At 43.6% G+C, this 17,290-nt stretch overlaps 2 protein-coding genes across 3 annotated transcripts; one reads left to right on the top strand and one right to left on the bottom strand.

Annotated features, from left to right (window-relative positions):
• Positions 1 to 2,657: 2,657 nt before the first annotated feature.
• tubgcp5 (tubulin gamma complex component 5) lies at positions 2,658 to 10,791 on the bottom strand. Of its 2 annotated transcripts, none has more exons than XM_068320464.1 (23): positions 10,453 to 10,791; positions 10,294 to 10,347; positions 10,011 to 10,119; positions 9,794 to 9,890; positions 9,609 to 9,685; positions 9,273 to 9,408; positions 9,018 to 9,135; positions 8,160 to 8,249; positions 7,904 to 7,997; positions 7,562 to 7,814; positions 6,222 to 6,448; positions 5,988 to 6,103; positions 5,632 to 5,900; positions 5,357 to 5,555; positions 4,923 to 5,111; positions 4,658 to 4,840; positions 4,466 to 4,550; positions 4,258 to 4,378; positions 3,887 to 4,038; positions 3,651 to 3,776; positions 3,437 to 3,525; positions 3,110 to 3,210; positions 2,658 to 2,987 (listed from the first exon to the last, which is right to left on the bottom strand). In XM_068320464.1, exons 1-23 carry the CDS (start codon positions 10,584 to 10,586, stop codon positions 2,941 to 2,943), a joined length of 3,066 nt encoding a protein of 1,021 aa, XP_068176565.1. In that variant the 5' UTR covers positions 10,587 to 10,791; the 3' UTR covers positions 2,658 to 2,940. The 2 variants fall into 2 exon arrangements, with proteins under 2 accessions (XP_068176565.1, XP_068176566.1); XM_068320465.1 differs by having other exon boundaries at positions 6,222 to 6,424.
• A 535-nt stretch (positions 10,792 to 11,326) lies between these two features.
• chst7 (carbohydrate (N-acetylglucosamine 6-O) sulfotransferase 7) lies at positions 11,327 to 15,462 on the top strand. Its single transcript, XM_068320467.1, has 2 exons — positions 11,327 to 12,740; positions 14,375 to 15,462. Exon 1 carries the CDS (start codon positions 11,454 to 11,456, stop codon positions 12,720 to 12,722), a length of 1,269 nt encoding a protein of 422 aa, XP_068176568.1. The 5' UTR covers positions 11,327 to 11,453; the 3' UTR covers positions 12,723 to 12,740; positions 14,375 to 15,462.
• The last annotated feature ends 1,828 nt before the right edge of the window (positions 15,463 to 17,290 follow it).

Raw genomic sequence — 17,290 nt, 5'->3', positions numbered from 1 at the left:
GAGGCGCGGGATGGGGAGGTGCGGGATGGGGAGGCGCGGGATGGGGAGGCGCGGGATGGGGAGGCGCGGGATGGGGAGGCGCGGGCGGAGGAATGTGCTGGAGGACACCGGGTGGGGTTGTCCAAAAAGACCACTCGGTCGACTCCAGGGACACGCATGAGTTAAACTTTACTTAACTCGTTAAGGCCATCCAGGATTTTCATACTTCTACCTCATCATTTGATGTTTTGGTGTGTTGTTTTTTGTTTTGTTTGTTTTGTTTTTTTTGTTTTTTTTTCGGAAACCCCGATGTTTACAATCTACATTTTGCATGCGAAAAAATTTCAAAATTTAGCAAAAAAATATATACAAATTTATGTTGATCAAAAAAAACGATTTTTCTGGTAATTAGTTCAATGTTCAGGCTTTAAGTAATTCTTCACCATGTAATGAATGAAAATGTATTTATTGTATATGTTAAGAAAATAAGTCCCGCTCTGTGTGGAGTTCGCATGCTCTCCCCGTGTCCGCGTGGGTTCTCTCCGGGTTCTCCGGCTTCCCCCCACCTCCCAAAGCATGCGCTTCAGGTTAACGGTCCCAAATTGCCCGTAGGAGTGAGTGTGTGCGACGCCAGTGCTCTGCAGTGCACTGGCGTCGTGCCCGGAGTGTCCCCTGCCTCACGCCCTATGCCAGCTGGGATAGGCTCCAGCTCCCCGTGACCTGCAGCGGCGGTACTTGAAAATGAATGAATGAATGTTAAGAAAATTGAATTAACAGTTTGTTACTAATAATAGCACTGCATCCTCACAACTAGAAGGTTCAGGACTTAAGTCCTTTCTGTACATAGTTTCTATGTTCCCCCCGTGTGGGGGGGTTCTCTCCGGGTTCCCACCTCCAAAAACCTGCATTTCAGGTGAACTGATCATTCCAAATTGTGCCTGAGTGATTGTTTACCTTTCATGGCTCCGCGGTGCACCGGCGTTGTTTCTGGAGTGCCCCCACCTCTAAGCTCGTAAGTGCACTGAGATAGGCTACCCCCTGAACCGTGAAATCAGAAGAAGCCAATAAGAAGATAAGTGAATGCATAATACGTGGCATTCACGGCCAAAACATGATAAAATAAGTAATCAAAAAGGGGGGAAAAGGTCCTTTCAACAATCAAGCAATTCTTTTCAAATGAGATCAAATGTCATTTGGTTCCAACAACATTGACCAATGGAATAAAAGACTTCCTTTCAGCCTGATCCGTTAGGGGTCAGGCTGAGCGAAAACAAACTTTATGCTGCATTTATCTGGGTGTGGGACCGGCCTACAGGCCACGAGCTTGAGCTCTCGTAGGGCTGTGTATGCTGAACGATGTACAACTGAATACATATTTTTATTAATATCGATTAGATATAACATTCATTTGATCATTTTCTGAAAGTGTTTATCCATCATAAATTCAGCAGAGGACTGGAGCCTAACCCAGCTGACGTTAGGCCAAAGAGACACATACAACCACTCTCATACGTCTATAGGCCCTTTTAGAGTCACCAGTACAGCTCTACTGCACATACCTCAGAAGAGAAGTCTGAGAACCCAGAGGGGTTTACAACACACACACACACACACACACACACACACACACACACACACACACACACACACACACACACACACACACACTGCTAGGATAGATGTTTGTGTATGCAAAATTGTTTTGTTGCCATGAATACACAAGGTAAAGCTAAAAACACAGACAATTGTGCCAACAATCCATAAAACACTGCTTGTTTTACGATCTTCATATTCATCAATTGTCAAGCTGTCACTTTCCACTGATGCCATGTGTGCTAGACTCCTTGCATGGTGGCCTAATCTGGACCAGAACATTGATCTGGATCATGAGTAAAGGGAAAATGGACTGCAGGTACACCAGGTGATCTTGTGTGGCATTAGAAGACGATCTATATTCCAAGTCTCAGCTGATTATACGCTCTTGATGGGGACTGAGACTGTATACACCAGCAGCCAAAATGTTTCCTTTGCAGGGTGGCTGAGTTCAGTTTTAGACAGGGTGAGATGCCAGGTCATTCAAAGGGAGCTTAGAGTAAAGTAGATGCTCATTTGCATAGAAAGGAGCCAGTTGAGATAATTCAGGCATCTGATTAGGAACTCTCAAGGGCTTTTCCCTTTAGAGGGTTTCTGACAAACGAAACAACGGAGACTGCTTCCTTGACTTGACCCAACTCCAGATAGATGGATGATTAAATGTCTTCAGGATGGGCCATCTCATGAAGTTGGGGGCAGATTGGACAATGGATAGTAATTACTTTAACAACGTATCAAAAATTTCCAAACTCTCAAGATGTAGTTAATTATTTGTCTATGTGGCTCTGATGAACACACAACTTGTACAGGGTGAAACCAGGTCTCCAACCAAATGCCAGCTGGGATAGGCTCCAACCCTCGCACTACCCCACACAGGATAGGAATAGACAGAAATAGATAAAACAATTCTGCTGTAAAACACCCCACAAATAGGGCGCATGGTGGTGCAGTGGGTAGAGAATTCGCCTCACAGCAAGAACCTACCAACATTTGTTGTGATATCCTCCTCAGTCAGACATCTATTCAGACCAAGAGCTGAGTCTGTAATATTAACAAAGTCTCACAATAAAACTTTCACATTACATTGAAAGATTTATTGTGCATATATGTACACATTTATACAATCCACATAAACAAGTCATTAAAAACACCTTTTCAAAAACTTTCTACATAGAAGCTGATGTATGTTTTCAAGCACCTTGTTGGACAATAAATACAATCTGCTGGCACATAGTCCATCTCCAAAAGTCCCAGCAGGACGTCAAATAATACTGCATGGAGCACATCATCAGGAACAATGACAACAGGAAAGAGATGGAGAACCAGAAAATGGAGTTCATTGCCCAAAAGAGAGACATGCATGGTTCCTCAGCACTGTTCAAAGCCCGCCATCAGGGAGAGAGCCAGGGACTCCACTGCAGCAGAGGGGAAAGGAAAGCCACTTGATTCATTGTGCTTGATTTATTTCTTTCTATGCAAAAGTTGTGAAGAAAATAACATCTGGATCAAATTAATGAAGGATCCATGTTTTGCTTACAGTGAGGGAACGAGCCACGGCACACGGCCTTGTTGAGTATCGTCACAAGGAACATGTGACAGTTTTTGAAGTCTGATTCCATTTTGTCGATGGCCTCGATCCTGGAAGTTAAAGACAGGTAAAGTATTGATACAAGCAGGCTGGTCAAGGAAGCTGCAGCAGCACAGATTTTAGGGATCATTACTTCAGAGACATACAACACTTTAGTGTCAGCACACCCCTTACTCTGAGATCTTCTAGAATTTTCACCTCCAATATGACGAGGATTGTGCAGTGCTCTGTGCAACTTAAACTCACTTCATTAAATTCATGTATGAAATTGCTTACTTCCAAACGTCAAATCCAGTTTGCCATCGATCAGAGAAAATGAGGACCAGATTCAGAACCTTCATTATTGCCTCTTTGACAAAACTGACCTGAGGAAACAACAGAATTGGTCGACAGCAGATACCTGACGAGTCACAAGTAGACCAAGGAGAGCCGAATTGTGACTTCAAAGAGAGAAGTGCAACTCAAGCAAAGGACAGTCAGCGGCAGTTACCTTCTCCCTCAGTAGACACCGATCGTGGATCGTTGCCAGATATCTGTAGTGGATCTTGATCAACTGGTCCAAATCCTTTGCTTCCTGTACTTGGTGCTGAAATTCTAGTCCTGTGCTGTGCAGAATCTGTAAAGGAGCAACGTTTAAGATCGTAAAGAAATGATCAAAATTAAAGTTAAAATGGTCTATGAATGCACCACCAGTGGATGCAGTGGATGTTTAAATGACTGTCTCACCCTGGTTGTGATGTAATTGTGCAGGCTGTTGACAAAGTGCATCAGTTTGACCCGCAGCAGACACATCCTGTGGATCTGCTGGTTTATAGGCTCTTTGGCCTTCACTTCTTCTGAGAGAGTCCCCTCCAGTTTCTTAGTGACATCTGTGAAATCTATGAGAAACAACATTAATTTCATACATCAGAAACAATACAATGGTTGCGTGGGTCTTCTGTTTGACTGGTGAGGAGAGAGAAACCTAGCAGCCCTTTACCAATCAGCAGCAGACTATTTCCTACACTGACCCAACCAATTCACACATGACCATGTTGTTGTAAAAGGAGCTTCATTCTAGAGGACCGGATATTTCAAAGAGCCACCTAAAGCCTTACCACTAAATCGAAGTGTGTCTAAACTGTACTTGGCCCATTTGATCTGCAGCAGCAGGAGAAACACTTGGTTGTAGATCTTCTGACACTCAGAGCTGATCACGATGTCAACGGGCCAGGGAACCTGTGGAACCAATGATAAGTTAACATCAACATGGCAGTTTAAATGTGAACAAACTGTAAGCACATACAGTATATTCTCAGTGTTTACCTTATAACTCAGGGTAAGCACCTCAAGATTGTTCACGGGATGTTTTTTCCTGGCAGGGTCGATCGGCTCCAGGAGAACAGTCAGCCTATCAAGTATTAAGTGATGGGATATAGTAGCTTTTCAAGATATAAAAAAACCTTTTTGATTATCAAAACACTCTACTCCAGTTCTTTACTTATGTGTTTGTAATACCTGCTGCTATCCTCAGGGTGGCGCTGTCCCACTGCCTCCTGCAGCTGGACATTGAGAAAAGACAGTTGCTGCCAGCTCTCCTTCTCCTGCACCTTATCAAAGATGGCCGTGTAAAAATCATACATGGTGTCTCCAGCTTCCAGCAGGAAGTAGTTCCTCATAGCCTGGAGGTATTCCAGCAGCCTGCAGGGGAATCAAGGAATTCAAATGCTGCACATGCAGGACAGAAAGCTCTCATATACTGAGAGTCAGTGGGCATTCTTACTTGTAGTCCTTCTTCAGAGTCTTCATCAGGTTTCCGCAGCATTCAATGTACCTCCTCTCAATGTGGGGGTAGAGACAGGAGCGCAGAGTGAGCTCGAAAGTTTGGCAGGTGATGGCCTGAGATGAGCGATCCACAATGAAATCACCTCCAGAGAAACGCTCGTGGAAGTCACTCTGCTCCAAGTAGAGCCTGAGAAGAGAAACAATCAGAGCTACTGCAGACTGTTAGAAACTCTAGAACTCAACAAGACTAAAACAGCTTTAAAATCCAATTTTTGCAAAGAACCAGATAGGAGATTTAAAATAAAACAGCAGTTCATATAGACCATCATATAATAATGGCTAATTTGAAGCCCTAGGCTTCATCTCAAAAGCACATCTGAACATTATAGCCGTTTTATTTGACTTCTAATTGAGAACAATGTTTCGTCTTACCTGGCAAAGTTGATAGCCAAGAGTGGATCATGGACGTCGTCGATCTCCAGGTGCTGTGCTATGATTGACTGCATCTTTATGAGGCTCCTCTTAGTGGCTTGTTGTTCAGTCACCGTGTCTGTGGGTGACTCTTCGCGGCTGCACAGGCGTGACTGCACCGACTCCAGAAACAACGTATACAAACTCTTCCTCTCTGCATCTACGGGATGACATTTTGGCATTGTTTAAAATTTTGCATTGCATTGTTTACTGAAGAAAACTAAAAACCGAATGACCTCTGGAGGATCCCTCTGACTGTTCAGCCTCTTTGCAGTCCAGGTTTTTGAGCAGCTGCATTGACTTCCCGGCCATGATGATCTGCTTGAGCACAGGCTTGAGGAAGGACACCATGGTGAGCTGCCTGTTGCTGGAGCCCTGATCCCCCCCAGAGCTGCCACTGGCTGCGTCGTTCAGCTTCTCCTCATTCTCCACCGTCTCAGACACACTGTACAGTGTGTAGGTGGCGTACCAGAAGTCTCTGTGGTTCACTGGGACATGCTTGTTTCTGGGCAAAGATGTCTGTCAGTTAGCCCTGCCACCATAACATTGGGTTACGAAGTTATATAGTTGATAAACAGTCAATGTTTTAAACCTCTGAATGATGAACTCCTTGGCAGGGTCAAACAGGTGGCCGTGAACAATCCACTCATCCACAATCTCCAGATAAGGTCTGACAGTCTCAGTCCATAGAGAAAATAACAAGGCCACCTAACAAGGATGACAACATACAGGAATAATCACATAGACCACTTCTTCCCTTACAAAGCTTGATGAATTCGGCTTTTTGAGTTTATTCACCGAGTTCAAAGTTGTAAAACAAACTCACTGCTTGCTCTGACGCTTCCCCCACGCTGTCATACTCAATAATAGCTTTGTACAGTGTGTTGAGCAAATGGGAAGCACGCACGACATTCGGGGTCTCACTGGGAACTTCTGCGACGCCCGTGCAGAAAACTTTGTGCAGCACCTTGATCTGTGCCAAGTGAGGGTTGAGCCGCTCCAGGACTGCAGACAGGGTGACTGTCTCATCTGGAACAAACAACACCTCCAACACTTGTAGAACAAGTTCCAGAATATTACAACAACTTGTGTTTGAAGATTTTCACCATGTAGAAATGTCTGTGTAGGTTCTCAGTCATCCAGGTCACGGTTATCCACAAAAGCTGTTTGAGTCGATCCACTGGACGTTAAGAAACTTGAAGTCAACTGAAGAAGTCTCTTGGATGAGAGACGAAACGTCTTCAAGAACTTCGTTAACGTCCAGTGGATCGACTCAAACAGCTTGTGGATAACCATGTAGAAAAGAGCAACTTGAAGGAAACAAAAAATGTACATGTGCATCACAGAATTAAAACGGAAGTGTGTGTATATTAAACTCCTGTTGATTTTCTACTGCACCAGCTAAAGGTAAACAAGCTAATTATTGATTACCACATCATACAGAGACTGACTCCATGTTCCTCGCCTGCTGGCCCTGTTCCAAAGACATTATTGTTACCATCTTTCTAATGTCACTCATAAAAAATGATGGGCTACCATCTTTATTCCTGAGTTCCACCACGGCTTTATTACATGTGTTTACGTGTCTTTGAACAGTCATTTTTATAAATCTTCCTCTATAAAAATAAAATCCTTCATTTAAAGACACCACAAAAAATGAAATGCATAATAGTACAGGGTCCAATCAATCAATCAATGCTTTTTTTTTATTTTAAAATAAATTTTCTCCCCACCAATTACTGCTTAAACCTCTACTCCACTACTCAAATGCGTGCTAACATCTACCAGGCACTCAAAGCTAACAGGGATTTTTCTGTCTTGGGCTTCGTAACATCACTTTTGTGATTCGTGCATTTTATGAGACAAAGATTCTTTTTGTTGGCTATTTGCTAAGAAAGCAAATCACATCAAAATGACAATATGCTCAATTATGCTTGGGTATCAAAACAATGATGACAGTATTGCCTGATGCCTCATCAAACATAGTCCAACTTCTTTTACTATAATCACAAGATACAACATGTTGTATTTATCCAATAGGCTGAGTCTCGAAGCCACGACACAAACTGATTCATGTAGTTTTCCATTATTACCTGTAAATAATACCAGTCTAATCTTGTATTGGTATTATAGTATGTGGTCACAGCATCATACAGGAATACTGACCATTACATATGAGCTCCCTCTCAATTGTCGTCAGCTCTTCTTTGAAGCCAGTGAAGTATTTGTTGAGTGCCCACACAAAGGCCTGATAGGTCCTGAAGGGAGGTTCAGAACCCTTCTTGGAGCCGTAGGCGGAACCGGAGCCTGGTGGGCAGGCCTCCGAGCTGTACCCCGTCACCTCATCTATGAACCTCTGCAGCCTGAACACTGCCTGCCCGTACACAGCAATATGCTCCAGCACAGAGTGCAGACAGTTCTGCAGCACAGAAAAACAACAGAGTCTTTCTCAAAGTGGACAGACAACACATTCATTCAGATACAATACAAGCTATTTTTATGTCTTACACTGGTCAGATGAGTTACAACCACATTGTTCCGTACCGACACCTTTCCATCATGGTGTTGGAATATGAAGTGTTTCTTAACCCCACAGAGGAGCCTGCAACACAACAGACACCCATCTTAACCTTGATAACAAAACAATAGTATCAATATGAGAGTGCAAAAAAGAAGATAATAAAAGTTTACAATATGGAGAAAGTGTCTGAATTTCTTTGGCGCAATAACAGAAGTGACACACCAAAGCTTTGCAACATCTTACCACAATGTCTCCCGGATTACTTGTGTCTCTGTGACAAAGGCCTTTTCTTCTGGCACATACAATGGATCTGTGTTATACAAGTGTTGATCCCTGACGAGAGAGATGCTGATCATGAATGTCTTGGTAACACAATTCACAAACATTCAAAAATAATGTTACATTTGTCAGGTACATACAGTTTAAAAATGATTCACTGATATTAACAATTTTTGTCTTATATTGGGGTTTAGGGCACTATTTTTTCTCCTAGAACATAATTTAATACAGTAAAATAAAATAGAAATTGAAGTAGCTTACAATGTTTAATTGACACCTTAATTATTCTTAGATTGTCAGACATGAAAAAAACTGTTTATGATACAACTGGTAATGGCTTGTATATAAGGGGAATCTGGGATACAAGTATCACACTTAAATATTGCATTTTAGCAATAGTCAAAAAACAAACTGAAAAATATAAAATTAAGTCAATTAATTTCAATTAAGTTCCAATATCAAATAATATTTTTGCATGACCAAATACATAGTAAACGTTATTTATTTATCCTGTTAGATTGCTAGAAGACACAGACTACAGAGTGAATAGCAATTCTTTAATAAAAATTACATGTGTGTAATTCAACAACTCAATATCATGGTGGCATAAAACATGGTGGCATACTCTTAAAACAAAATTTACTTTAATTTTTACTTTAATCTTCAAATATTTACATGTACTTTGAATAACTTTGGCACACCTATCCTGTGCGTATAGAAAGCCTGTCTTTATTGCTGTAAAATATTTGACATTGCTCTAAGTGTAAGAAAAAGCTATGTTTTCATGATACATTCTGAAGTGAAGTGAGTTTGGTGTCTTACCACACATTGAGTAAGTTGGAGTGTAAATGTAAGCTGTGTGGGAAGCGAGGAGCGTGAGCCACCCAGTAGGGCGTCACCACATGCTGCTCCAGCCACACCCGGGCATCAGGCTCACCCACTGGAACACACAAACAAAATTTACTCTGAAATAGCTTCAATGCAGACCAAAACACGGCTTCATTGCTTCTGTTTGTTAATTTCATAATGGATTCTGCCATCTATTCAGTCTTACAACACTGTGTGGCATTTCCTCACCATTCCATTTAACTTGAACTGTCTTGTTATTGTTGTCCTGGTCTTCCTGAGGCGTTCTGTCCAACTGGATCCCGGAGTCCTCTCTGCTGATTGGCTGCTGGCCATCATCCTCCTCACTCTCCTCTTCAGACCACTCCTAAACACAGTTAGAACTGATTTTATTCTTTTGCACCGCTCACTTTACCGCTCTTATGCACTATAGTGTTGTGTCTATTGTAAAGGTCTTCTCTCTCCGTACACATGTACAGGCTGTGCTTGACAGTTTTATGACAATTATTATGCATGTCTAACCTCAGGTTAGTTCTATTCAAATCCAGCAAATAATGATTTACTCACAGGGGTATCTGGGTATGGTCCAGTAAAAACTTCCTCACCCTCCATCAGATATCTAGGCCAGTCAAATGTGTCTTCTTCTGTAGACACAAGATGTCACGATAATGAGTGACATGTACAGGTAAGTGTTTTCAAACTACGTAAAACTGTCACATGAGAAGGTAAGTGTGTGAGACACATTCTCTCACCATCCTCCTTCACCCTGGGTCGCTCGGTAAAGTCGATGTTTGACGGGGACTTCGATAAGTGGAGCAGCAGCGACAGTAGGCTGAAGTGTACATCAGTCTGCAATAAAATCAAGAGGAAAGAAGCATCTATGGTGTGCATCTTGTCGGTGAAGGGTATCTATCTGGATCGGTGTTAGGATCACTGATAGGTCAGCCTCAGTCAAAGCTATACCTTTACCTTTGCTCCATCTGTATTTGGTAAAGGTGAGTTCAGAAACTCTTCAGTCAACCTCTTCCAGCTTTCCGCTTTATTCAGGTCTGAGTGGACCATGAGCTTCTCGTGGATTCTGGAAACAAAGCAGATTACGAATACATGAAAATAACAACAAAAGTAATGTCGACCTCAGTGCTAAATATCAACAACTGTCAAAGCTCCAATTTAATGAAATAGATGAACCTGTTACTAAACACTGCACGGAAATGCAAATTAACCACGAATCGAATTAAAAAGACTCACTGACCCACTTATGTTGCGTTGGATTTTATGGCTGTCCACGTCCAAGAAGCGATGAAACCTGTGAAGAACCGAGACTGTCACTGGCTACCCACACTACAGCTGATGTTTGTTTACATGTTAGCAGCTAACGAGTCACCGCTCATCTTGTCACTAGCTAAATCACCTGAAATTTGACCAAGCGAATTTCATAGCCATCTGAAAGTTCTGGTCATCCTCGTCCTCGACTCCACCGATGCATCTGATCAACTTCTTTGTTTCCCTCTCCGTCTCCTTTTCGAAGGTGCTCCAGTGAGCCATGTTGCTGCTGACGGTGGGCTAGCAGCTAGCTAAATGCTACATGGGCATAAGTGGAAACAGCTATTTGACAGACCGGATGTGGATGCTAGCTACACCGTTAATACGGACGAGGAAATGTTAGCATGACCGTGTCATTTAACGAAAAGACACGGTCGATTTCACTCACACTTCATGAATTCTGTCGCTATAGCAATGCTAAAACATGGACCCTACTACTGTCAAGGTATGAACTGTCCCACAGTCCCTCTGATTGGCTAGTACTCGTTTTGATGAGTTAGTCGTTAGTAATGAGAGTGACTGATTGGCTGGAGTTAGGCCAGCGCTGCTGGGATAAACCAATCAGAGTTAGAGTGGGGCGGGACATGGTATCACAATAGTAGGAGGATATAGTATATTCGCGCGCATTAAGTCCCTCCCAGCTCCCACAACAATCGAGGACGAACACACAAACGTTTATTGAAAGAGAATTAAAACTGGACTCTACTGTATAAGAAAGAATTTTTTTTTAAAAACTTAGTCCCATAATTCTTTGCAACCTAGTGACGATACAGGGGCAGCTGTGAATCTGGGCTATATCAAATTAAATAAACTTGAAACGTGCTGATTTAATGTCGCTCCGCCTCGCTCGCTAACGGACTACTTGTTGGAACGAACCGTTCAACGCGAGAAAACGTGTTGAAAACAGTCCTGTGTGAAGTGGTGCTGTGTCTTTGATGGGGCGTGGTTAAAGCCCATTTACACACACACACAACACACACACACATGCTCCTTTCTCTTGCACACGTAACTTTACTGAGGCGACCACGGCGCGCAATGTTGCGCTGATCAGATGTGGATGTAGGAGCGAACCCTTCCCGGAGAGAGGAAATGAAGAGAAGGCTGAATAAAAAATATTTGATTCTGATCCTGGCGTATTCAGGTTTACTCCTTCTAATCCCGTACGTGTTAGATTACCGGGATAAATCCGCTCAGCACACCAGACGCGGACCGCCGCAGCAGCAGCTCCGATGCCCGGACTTGGAGAACACGGTCGCCCAAATGTGGGGTAACGGGTACGGACTGAACGCCAGCGACGCCACGGAGCACACCGTCAACAGGAGTCAGACCCGGATCCACGTCTACCTACACGCCACCTGGAGGACCGGCTCCTCGTTTCTGGGGGAGTTGTTCAACCAGCACCCCGATGTCTTCTACCTGTACGAGCCGATGTGGCACATCTGGCAGGCTTTGTACCCGGGGGACGCGGCCAGCCTCCAGGGCGCCGTGCGGGACATGATGAACGCGCTGTACCGCTGCGACTTCTCGGTCCTCAAACTTTACGCCGGCTCTCAGAACATCACCACCTCGTTCATATTCGGATGGAAACTGAACAAGGTGATATGTTCGCAGCCGCTGTGTGACGCACACAAGCGACACGAAATCGGTCTGGTGAAAGAGGACCAGTGCGCAAAGTGCAAGAAGCGCGATATCAGGGAGCTGGAGAAGGAGTGTAAGAAGTACCCGGTGATGGTGATCAAAGGGGTGCGCGTTTTGGACCTGAGCACGCTGGTCCCCCTGATGAAAGATCCCACCATAAACCTGCAGATCGTTCAGCTGTTCAGAGACCCGAGGGCCGTGCACAACTCCCGCCTCAAGTCCAAGCAAGCCCTGGTGAAGGAGAGCATCCAGGTGCTGAGGAGCAAGAAACAGACCGACAAATACAAGCGGCTGCTGATGCCGAACGCCAAGGTGAACCGAGCCGAGGGCTACGTGTCCACCGCCATGGAGCTCATCTGTGACAACTGGCTGAGCGACATGATGCTGGTCACCAACGCGCCTCCCTGGGTGAGGAGGAACTACTTCCGCATCCGCTACGAGGACCTGGTCCTGCGCCCCATGGAGGAGCTCCAGAGGCTCTACCGCTTCTCCAACCTGTCCACGTCCCCCGCTTTGGAGAAGTTTGCGCTGAACATGACGCACGGCCAGGGCTATTCGTCAGACAGGCCGTTCCTGATATCATCACGGGATGCGAAGGAGGCGATCTATGCCTGGAGGGAGCGACTCAACGTGGAGCAGATAAAGCAGGTGGAGGCCTACTGCAGTGAGGTGATGAGACAGCTGGGGTATCCCAAGAACAGCCTGGACAAATCCACATGAGGAATCCGAGGATTAAAGGTGCGCTTATGAAGGTTTAATTGCTACAGAGATGGGAAGATGGGCTTTTGTTGTATGAAACAAGACGGAAGGGGTGGTGCACACACTGTTTTTAAAACTACACCCCTGTCAGGATAGGAAGTTGATGATAGAACCAAAAATACCCATCACATCTGTTCTGACCCTTGACCTGTGACCCACTCCTGACTGGAAAACTGCATTCATGCAAGAACCAATAGAACACTAAATTTGCATTCACTTAAACTCGGGACATAGGCAGCAAGATTGATGTGTTTAATTTAAAGCTCCACTTCCACTGAGTAGAGTAATTTGAGTGTACGAATCCTGGTCACTTTTCCATCTGCGCGTTTGTCTCTGATTTTTATACCATGACTTTGGTTCAACTTTCAACTTCCAATGTGGAAACCTAAAAGGTACATGAGCCATAACCATTTTTACATATTTGACCTTTTTTAATTGAAAACCAAACAACAGACGCATTATATTTTTCAGAGTTTTTCTAAATGACAAGTTACGCCTGGAGTTCACCTCTGATTTTAATAACATTTGATATTCTGGACAAACACGCTGTCTGTAAAGAATCTACCTGTTTGATCGTGTTCTCCTCTATGTATTATCTTTACACCCACACTGTACCCTTATCTCAAATGCCGCTGGGACCCCATATCCCTCTTAGTTCTCTGTCATGTAAATGAGTCATATGTCAGGCTTTTGAGAATTGCATTCCAATTTTGCCATTTAGAAACAAATGATGCCACTGTAAGATTTTTTTTTATTGTTACCAGACAAAGACAGTCACAGAATTATTTGTCCCTCCATAACCACTGACTGATCTGCTGTTTAAGAAAGGCCTCTTTGTTTCCCCTGGCAGTGGATAGCGGGGGGCTGGCAGTGAGTCTCTGGGCTCTGCTGTCAAGAAGGGGGTCATTGTGTATGGCTGTCCGTGACAGGGTAGAGCCTCCAGGGTTACCACCAGCCTGTCTCCACCAGCTTTCATAAGCGAACCCTTTAGAACTGCTCTGCCTCTATGGAGCAGAAAAAAGGGAAGGAGTCTTGGGGTGCCTCCTATTGCAATGCCTCCTCTTATACATTCACTTTAAGTGAGCAACTGGGATGTTTTATACAGGAACGGTTTATCCAAAAATGAAAATTTGGTTTTTATATTCTCACCTTAAAACAGGTGGAAGGTCTCTGTCCCGACTAACGACTGACTAACTTCAGCAACAGTGCTGGGACTTGCTTTAAAATGTATGTACAGGAGATAAAGCGTAAAATGATTCCATAACACTCACAAGTTGTAATATTAGTCCCAAAAAATCAACTGAAAATTATTTTAAAACACGTTTTTCAGACATTTGAAGATGAAAAGCTCTGTAGCCTGCAAGCTAACAGAGACAGCACCCTATGATGGTAGATCGCACTGCTAGACAAAATCAAGCTTGTATGTTTTTCAGTATTTTTAGGAGAATGCTGCAACTGTTTTTCCAGAAATGTTTTGAGGATGATTGGACCTCAATCTCACTATCCATCAGCAGTGGGGTGATTACATGATAACTGAATTATAATTTCTGGTCTGTTTATTTAAGGGTTTTAGTTTAATCTTTGGGGGGGTTTTTTCTCTCTCTCTCTCCCAGGGGCCTGGTATTCGAGACTGAGGGCAAAAGGTGGAATTAAACAAGCAGCTGGAATGCGTTCCACCGGGAGCTCACAGGAATGGCTCTTAGGTTGTTTTCCTTCAGCTGGAGTCGGGTCGATGAACTGGAGAAAATCCAAGTGGAAAGTGCAACTGTTCACACAGTTGCATTTGATACAGAGAGACGGCAGCTTATAATTCTTACAGTGTTACCTCTTTAACAGGAGTCAGATCGGAGCAGATAGACCATGTATGTAAATGATAGAGGACAAAAGAAGGAAGAGAGATGAGGCAGGGTTGTGCCTCTATCCTTCTGTCCTTTTAGTAGCACTAATCCCTCCACAAATCCCCAGCAGGCAAGGGCCATAAAAAGCCCCAGAGGGGAACCTTCTTGGGAGATTACTGCCAGCGTCCAGGGTGGCAGCATCAGCTTCACCTGCACAACGTAACCGACTGGCCTGCTGCTAAGCATGGCAGTAATCTCAAGCATTACCGATGCTTAACTACAGTTGGCTCACTAACAATGCCAGTGTGGATGCTTTGAAAGGAGAAACTACAGTATTTTGTAGAGAAGAGGCCAGACTGAGGAGCTATTGTTCCACCCCCGGCCCCTCAGGAATCTGGACAGCTGCGGTCGCCCCACTGACAAAACACTCACAAGGCTGTGAAATTTTCTAAGATTTCACAGATGTGTCTTGGAGAGCGGTCTCTGCCCTCTGAGAATGAGCCCTTCTGCAGGTTGCATGAAGGCAACAGACGGTACTGATTCATGTTGTTCATCTTTATTATTATTTGTAGCTATGTTTGGTAAATTGCTGGGACACCCCTCCGGCTGTTGAGGAGGGAGAAAGTCTAGACCAGCATCCACTTGTTCAACTTAAGAAGTTGGTTCTGTGATACTAGCTGTGGGCGGAATGCCTGATGAAGTTCTGTTGACGAAGACATAACGATGAGAATATTTAAACTGACTTCAATAAAGGGTTGGTTAAAAACTACATGTGTTTTTGTCGTGTGCAGTGATGCTGAATGGGATTACGTTTTGATGGCTTGGGGACGAAGATTTAAAACACTATACTTAGCATCATAGTGTGTGTGTGTGTGTGTGTGTGTGTGTGTGTTCACAGCTGTATAATGTAGGTTAGTATTTAACATCCATTGTTCAGTGTGTTATGGTTATTGGTCCGTTAAAATATGTCACAAGACTCACCAGATTAAAAATGTATTTTAAACTTTATTTCCACATTTACCAGAATTTGTTTTACTGATTGCTGCAGTAAAAACTATTCATCTCACTGGACATCATCCTCATAACAAAAAACACTGTTAATTACAGTATCTGTTGTTAAATACTCAGCCAATCTTTACAGATTTACTTTTGCAAAGGCTCGAAATTTTTTATTCTTTTAAATTAAATTCTGTATTCCCAGACTACCAGACAATAAACACTGCTGACCCGAAAGCACAACAAAGATTGCTTCCAGTGTCCCACTCTTCCAGATTAGACACACAAGCTTTGGATGCTGCTTCGTGGAACAGTTAAGGAAAACTCAGATGTTTGGGGTCTCAGTCAGCGGAATGTCTGGAGGAGGGAGGATGAAGCTGAAAGAACACTCAACCTACAGCGAAGCACGGCGGTGCTTCAGTGACGCTCTGGAGCTGCTTTGCTTCCTCAGACACTGGAAACCTGCAGCTTTCACATGGATTCTATCAAGGATTAAGAAGTCCTCATCGTCAGTGAGGAAGGTGAAGTAACTGGAAGTTCCAAAAGGACAAGAATCCCAAACACACCTCAAGGTCCACTAGGACCTGTTGTATTGCAAACTATTTCAAACCTAACAGTTAGCTGGAATAAGCTGATGCAGAAACACATGCAGTTCATGTGGGATTGTATTCTAATAGTATTCTAGTATCATAACGATAGTGTGGTTTAGTTTCTTTTATGGATTATTGGAGAAAATGAACACAGCTGATTGGCTCACAATTTGGCAGTTTTTATTAACATGGTGACATGCAAGCCATGGCAGGTAGAATCAGGCAGCCAGTTACCTTTGCAGCACGTCCTCACATCAACAAGTGAGTGACAGCTCATGGTTCTCAGGTACAGATTGTAAATAAAGCCAGAAAAATGACTGACAGCACAGTAGTCAGGAGATGAGTGCTCATGAGGGTTGTAATAGGCCCTCGAGTGTCTTCTGCCTAAGGTAAAGTGCTAAACGCTGCTATTTTATATGTCCACAGACAACAGTTGACTATTAGTTTACTGACCACAAACTGCTCCCATGATGCACAAAAACACTGCAGAGCAGAAACTGAAGAAATTCAACCGAACTGATTTAGAATCACAAGGCAGTGACTACCTACTTACTTAGTGTGAAAGGATCTATCTGGAGGATGGGTAACCTAACCATATTTCTGAACATCTCTGATCACCATGTAGCAAATGATGAATGAGTGATTTTTTTTAATGTCACACGTCGACGTGCTTCAGTTTCAGACTGTGAAAGAAGTCAGAGCGCACAGCTTCAGTCTAGATGACCCACAGTTCCTGCAGCTCGACTACAGCTTACGTAACTACATTCATTTCCTCTTCACAGTCCTCAGCCATAAAACTTGTGCAGCGATTCTACTCGGTGTGAAATCCTCAGATCCAACTTGCACAATCAAGCTTTTAACACCAGCCCCCGTGCAACATCCAGTGTGTGCAGCAAAAACAAGACAGCATGTGCTGTGAGGTGAATCTTAAATGGTTAGCCGTTTACATGTGGAGAAGGGAGCTCAAAATGTGAGAGGCTGCGGAAAAAAGACTAAATTAAAAAAAACCTACCAACTACTAGGGTGACTAGTTAGTTCCTCCAGCTGCTCCATTAGCTTTAAGAGCTGGGTTTAGCTCTTTACACACTATAAAGTCTATCAATAT

This window comes from Antennarius striatus, chromosome 7, assembly GCF_040054535.1.
Source record: "Antennarius striatus isolate MH-2024 chromosome 7, ASM4005453v1, whole genome shotgun sequence".
NCBI classification, from domain to species: domain Eukaryota; kingdom Metazoa; phylum Chordata; class Actinopteri; order Lophiiformes; family Antennariidae; genus Antennarius; species Antennarius striatus.
Note: the sequence above shows the minus strand (reverse complement) of the source record. Positions and strands in the feature narration are given on the sequence as shown.

Excerpts from the sequence above, each read along its gene's own strand:
- tubgcp5 (XM_068320464.1), bottom strand. The coding sequence starts at position 10,586 with ATGGCTCACTGGAGCACCTTCGAAAAGGAGACGGAGAGGGAAACAAAG. Across the intron at positions 4,039-4,257 it reads AGACACACTTCGATTTAGTG|ATTTCACAGATGTCACTAAG; the intron begins GTAAGGCTTTAG and ends TGTTTCTCATAG. Across the intron at positions 3,777-3,886 it reads ACAATTACATCACAACCAGG|ATTCTGCACAGCACAGGACT; the intron begins GTGAGACAGTCA and ends GCTCCTTTACAG.
- chst7 (XM_068320467.1), top strand. The coding sequence starts at position 11,454 with ATGAAGAGAAGGCTGAATAAAAAATATTTGATTCTGATCCTGGCGTAT.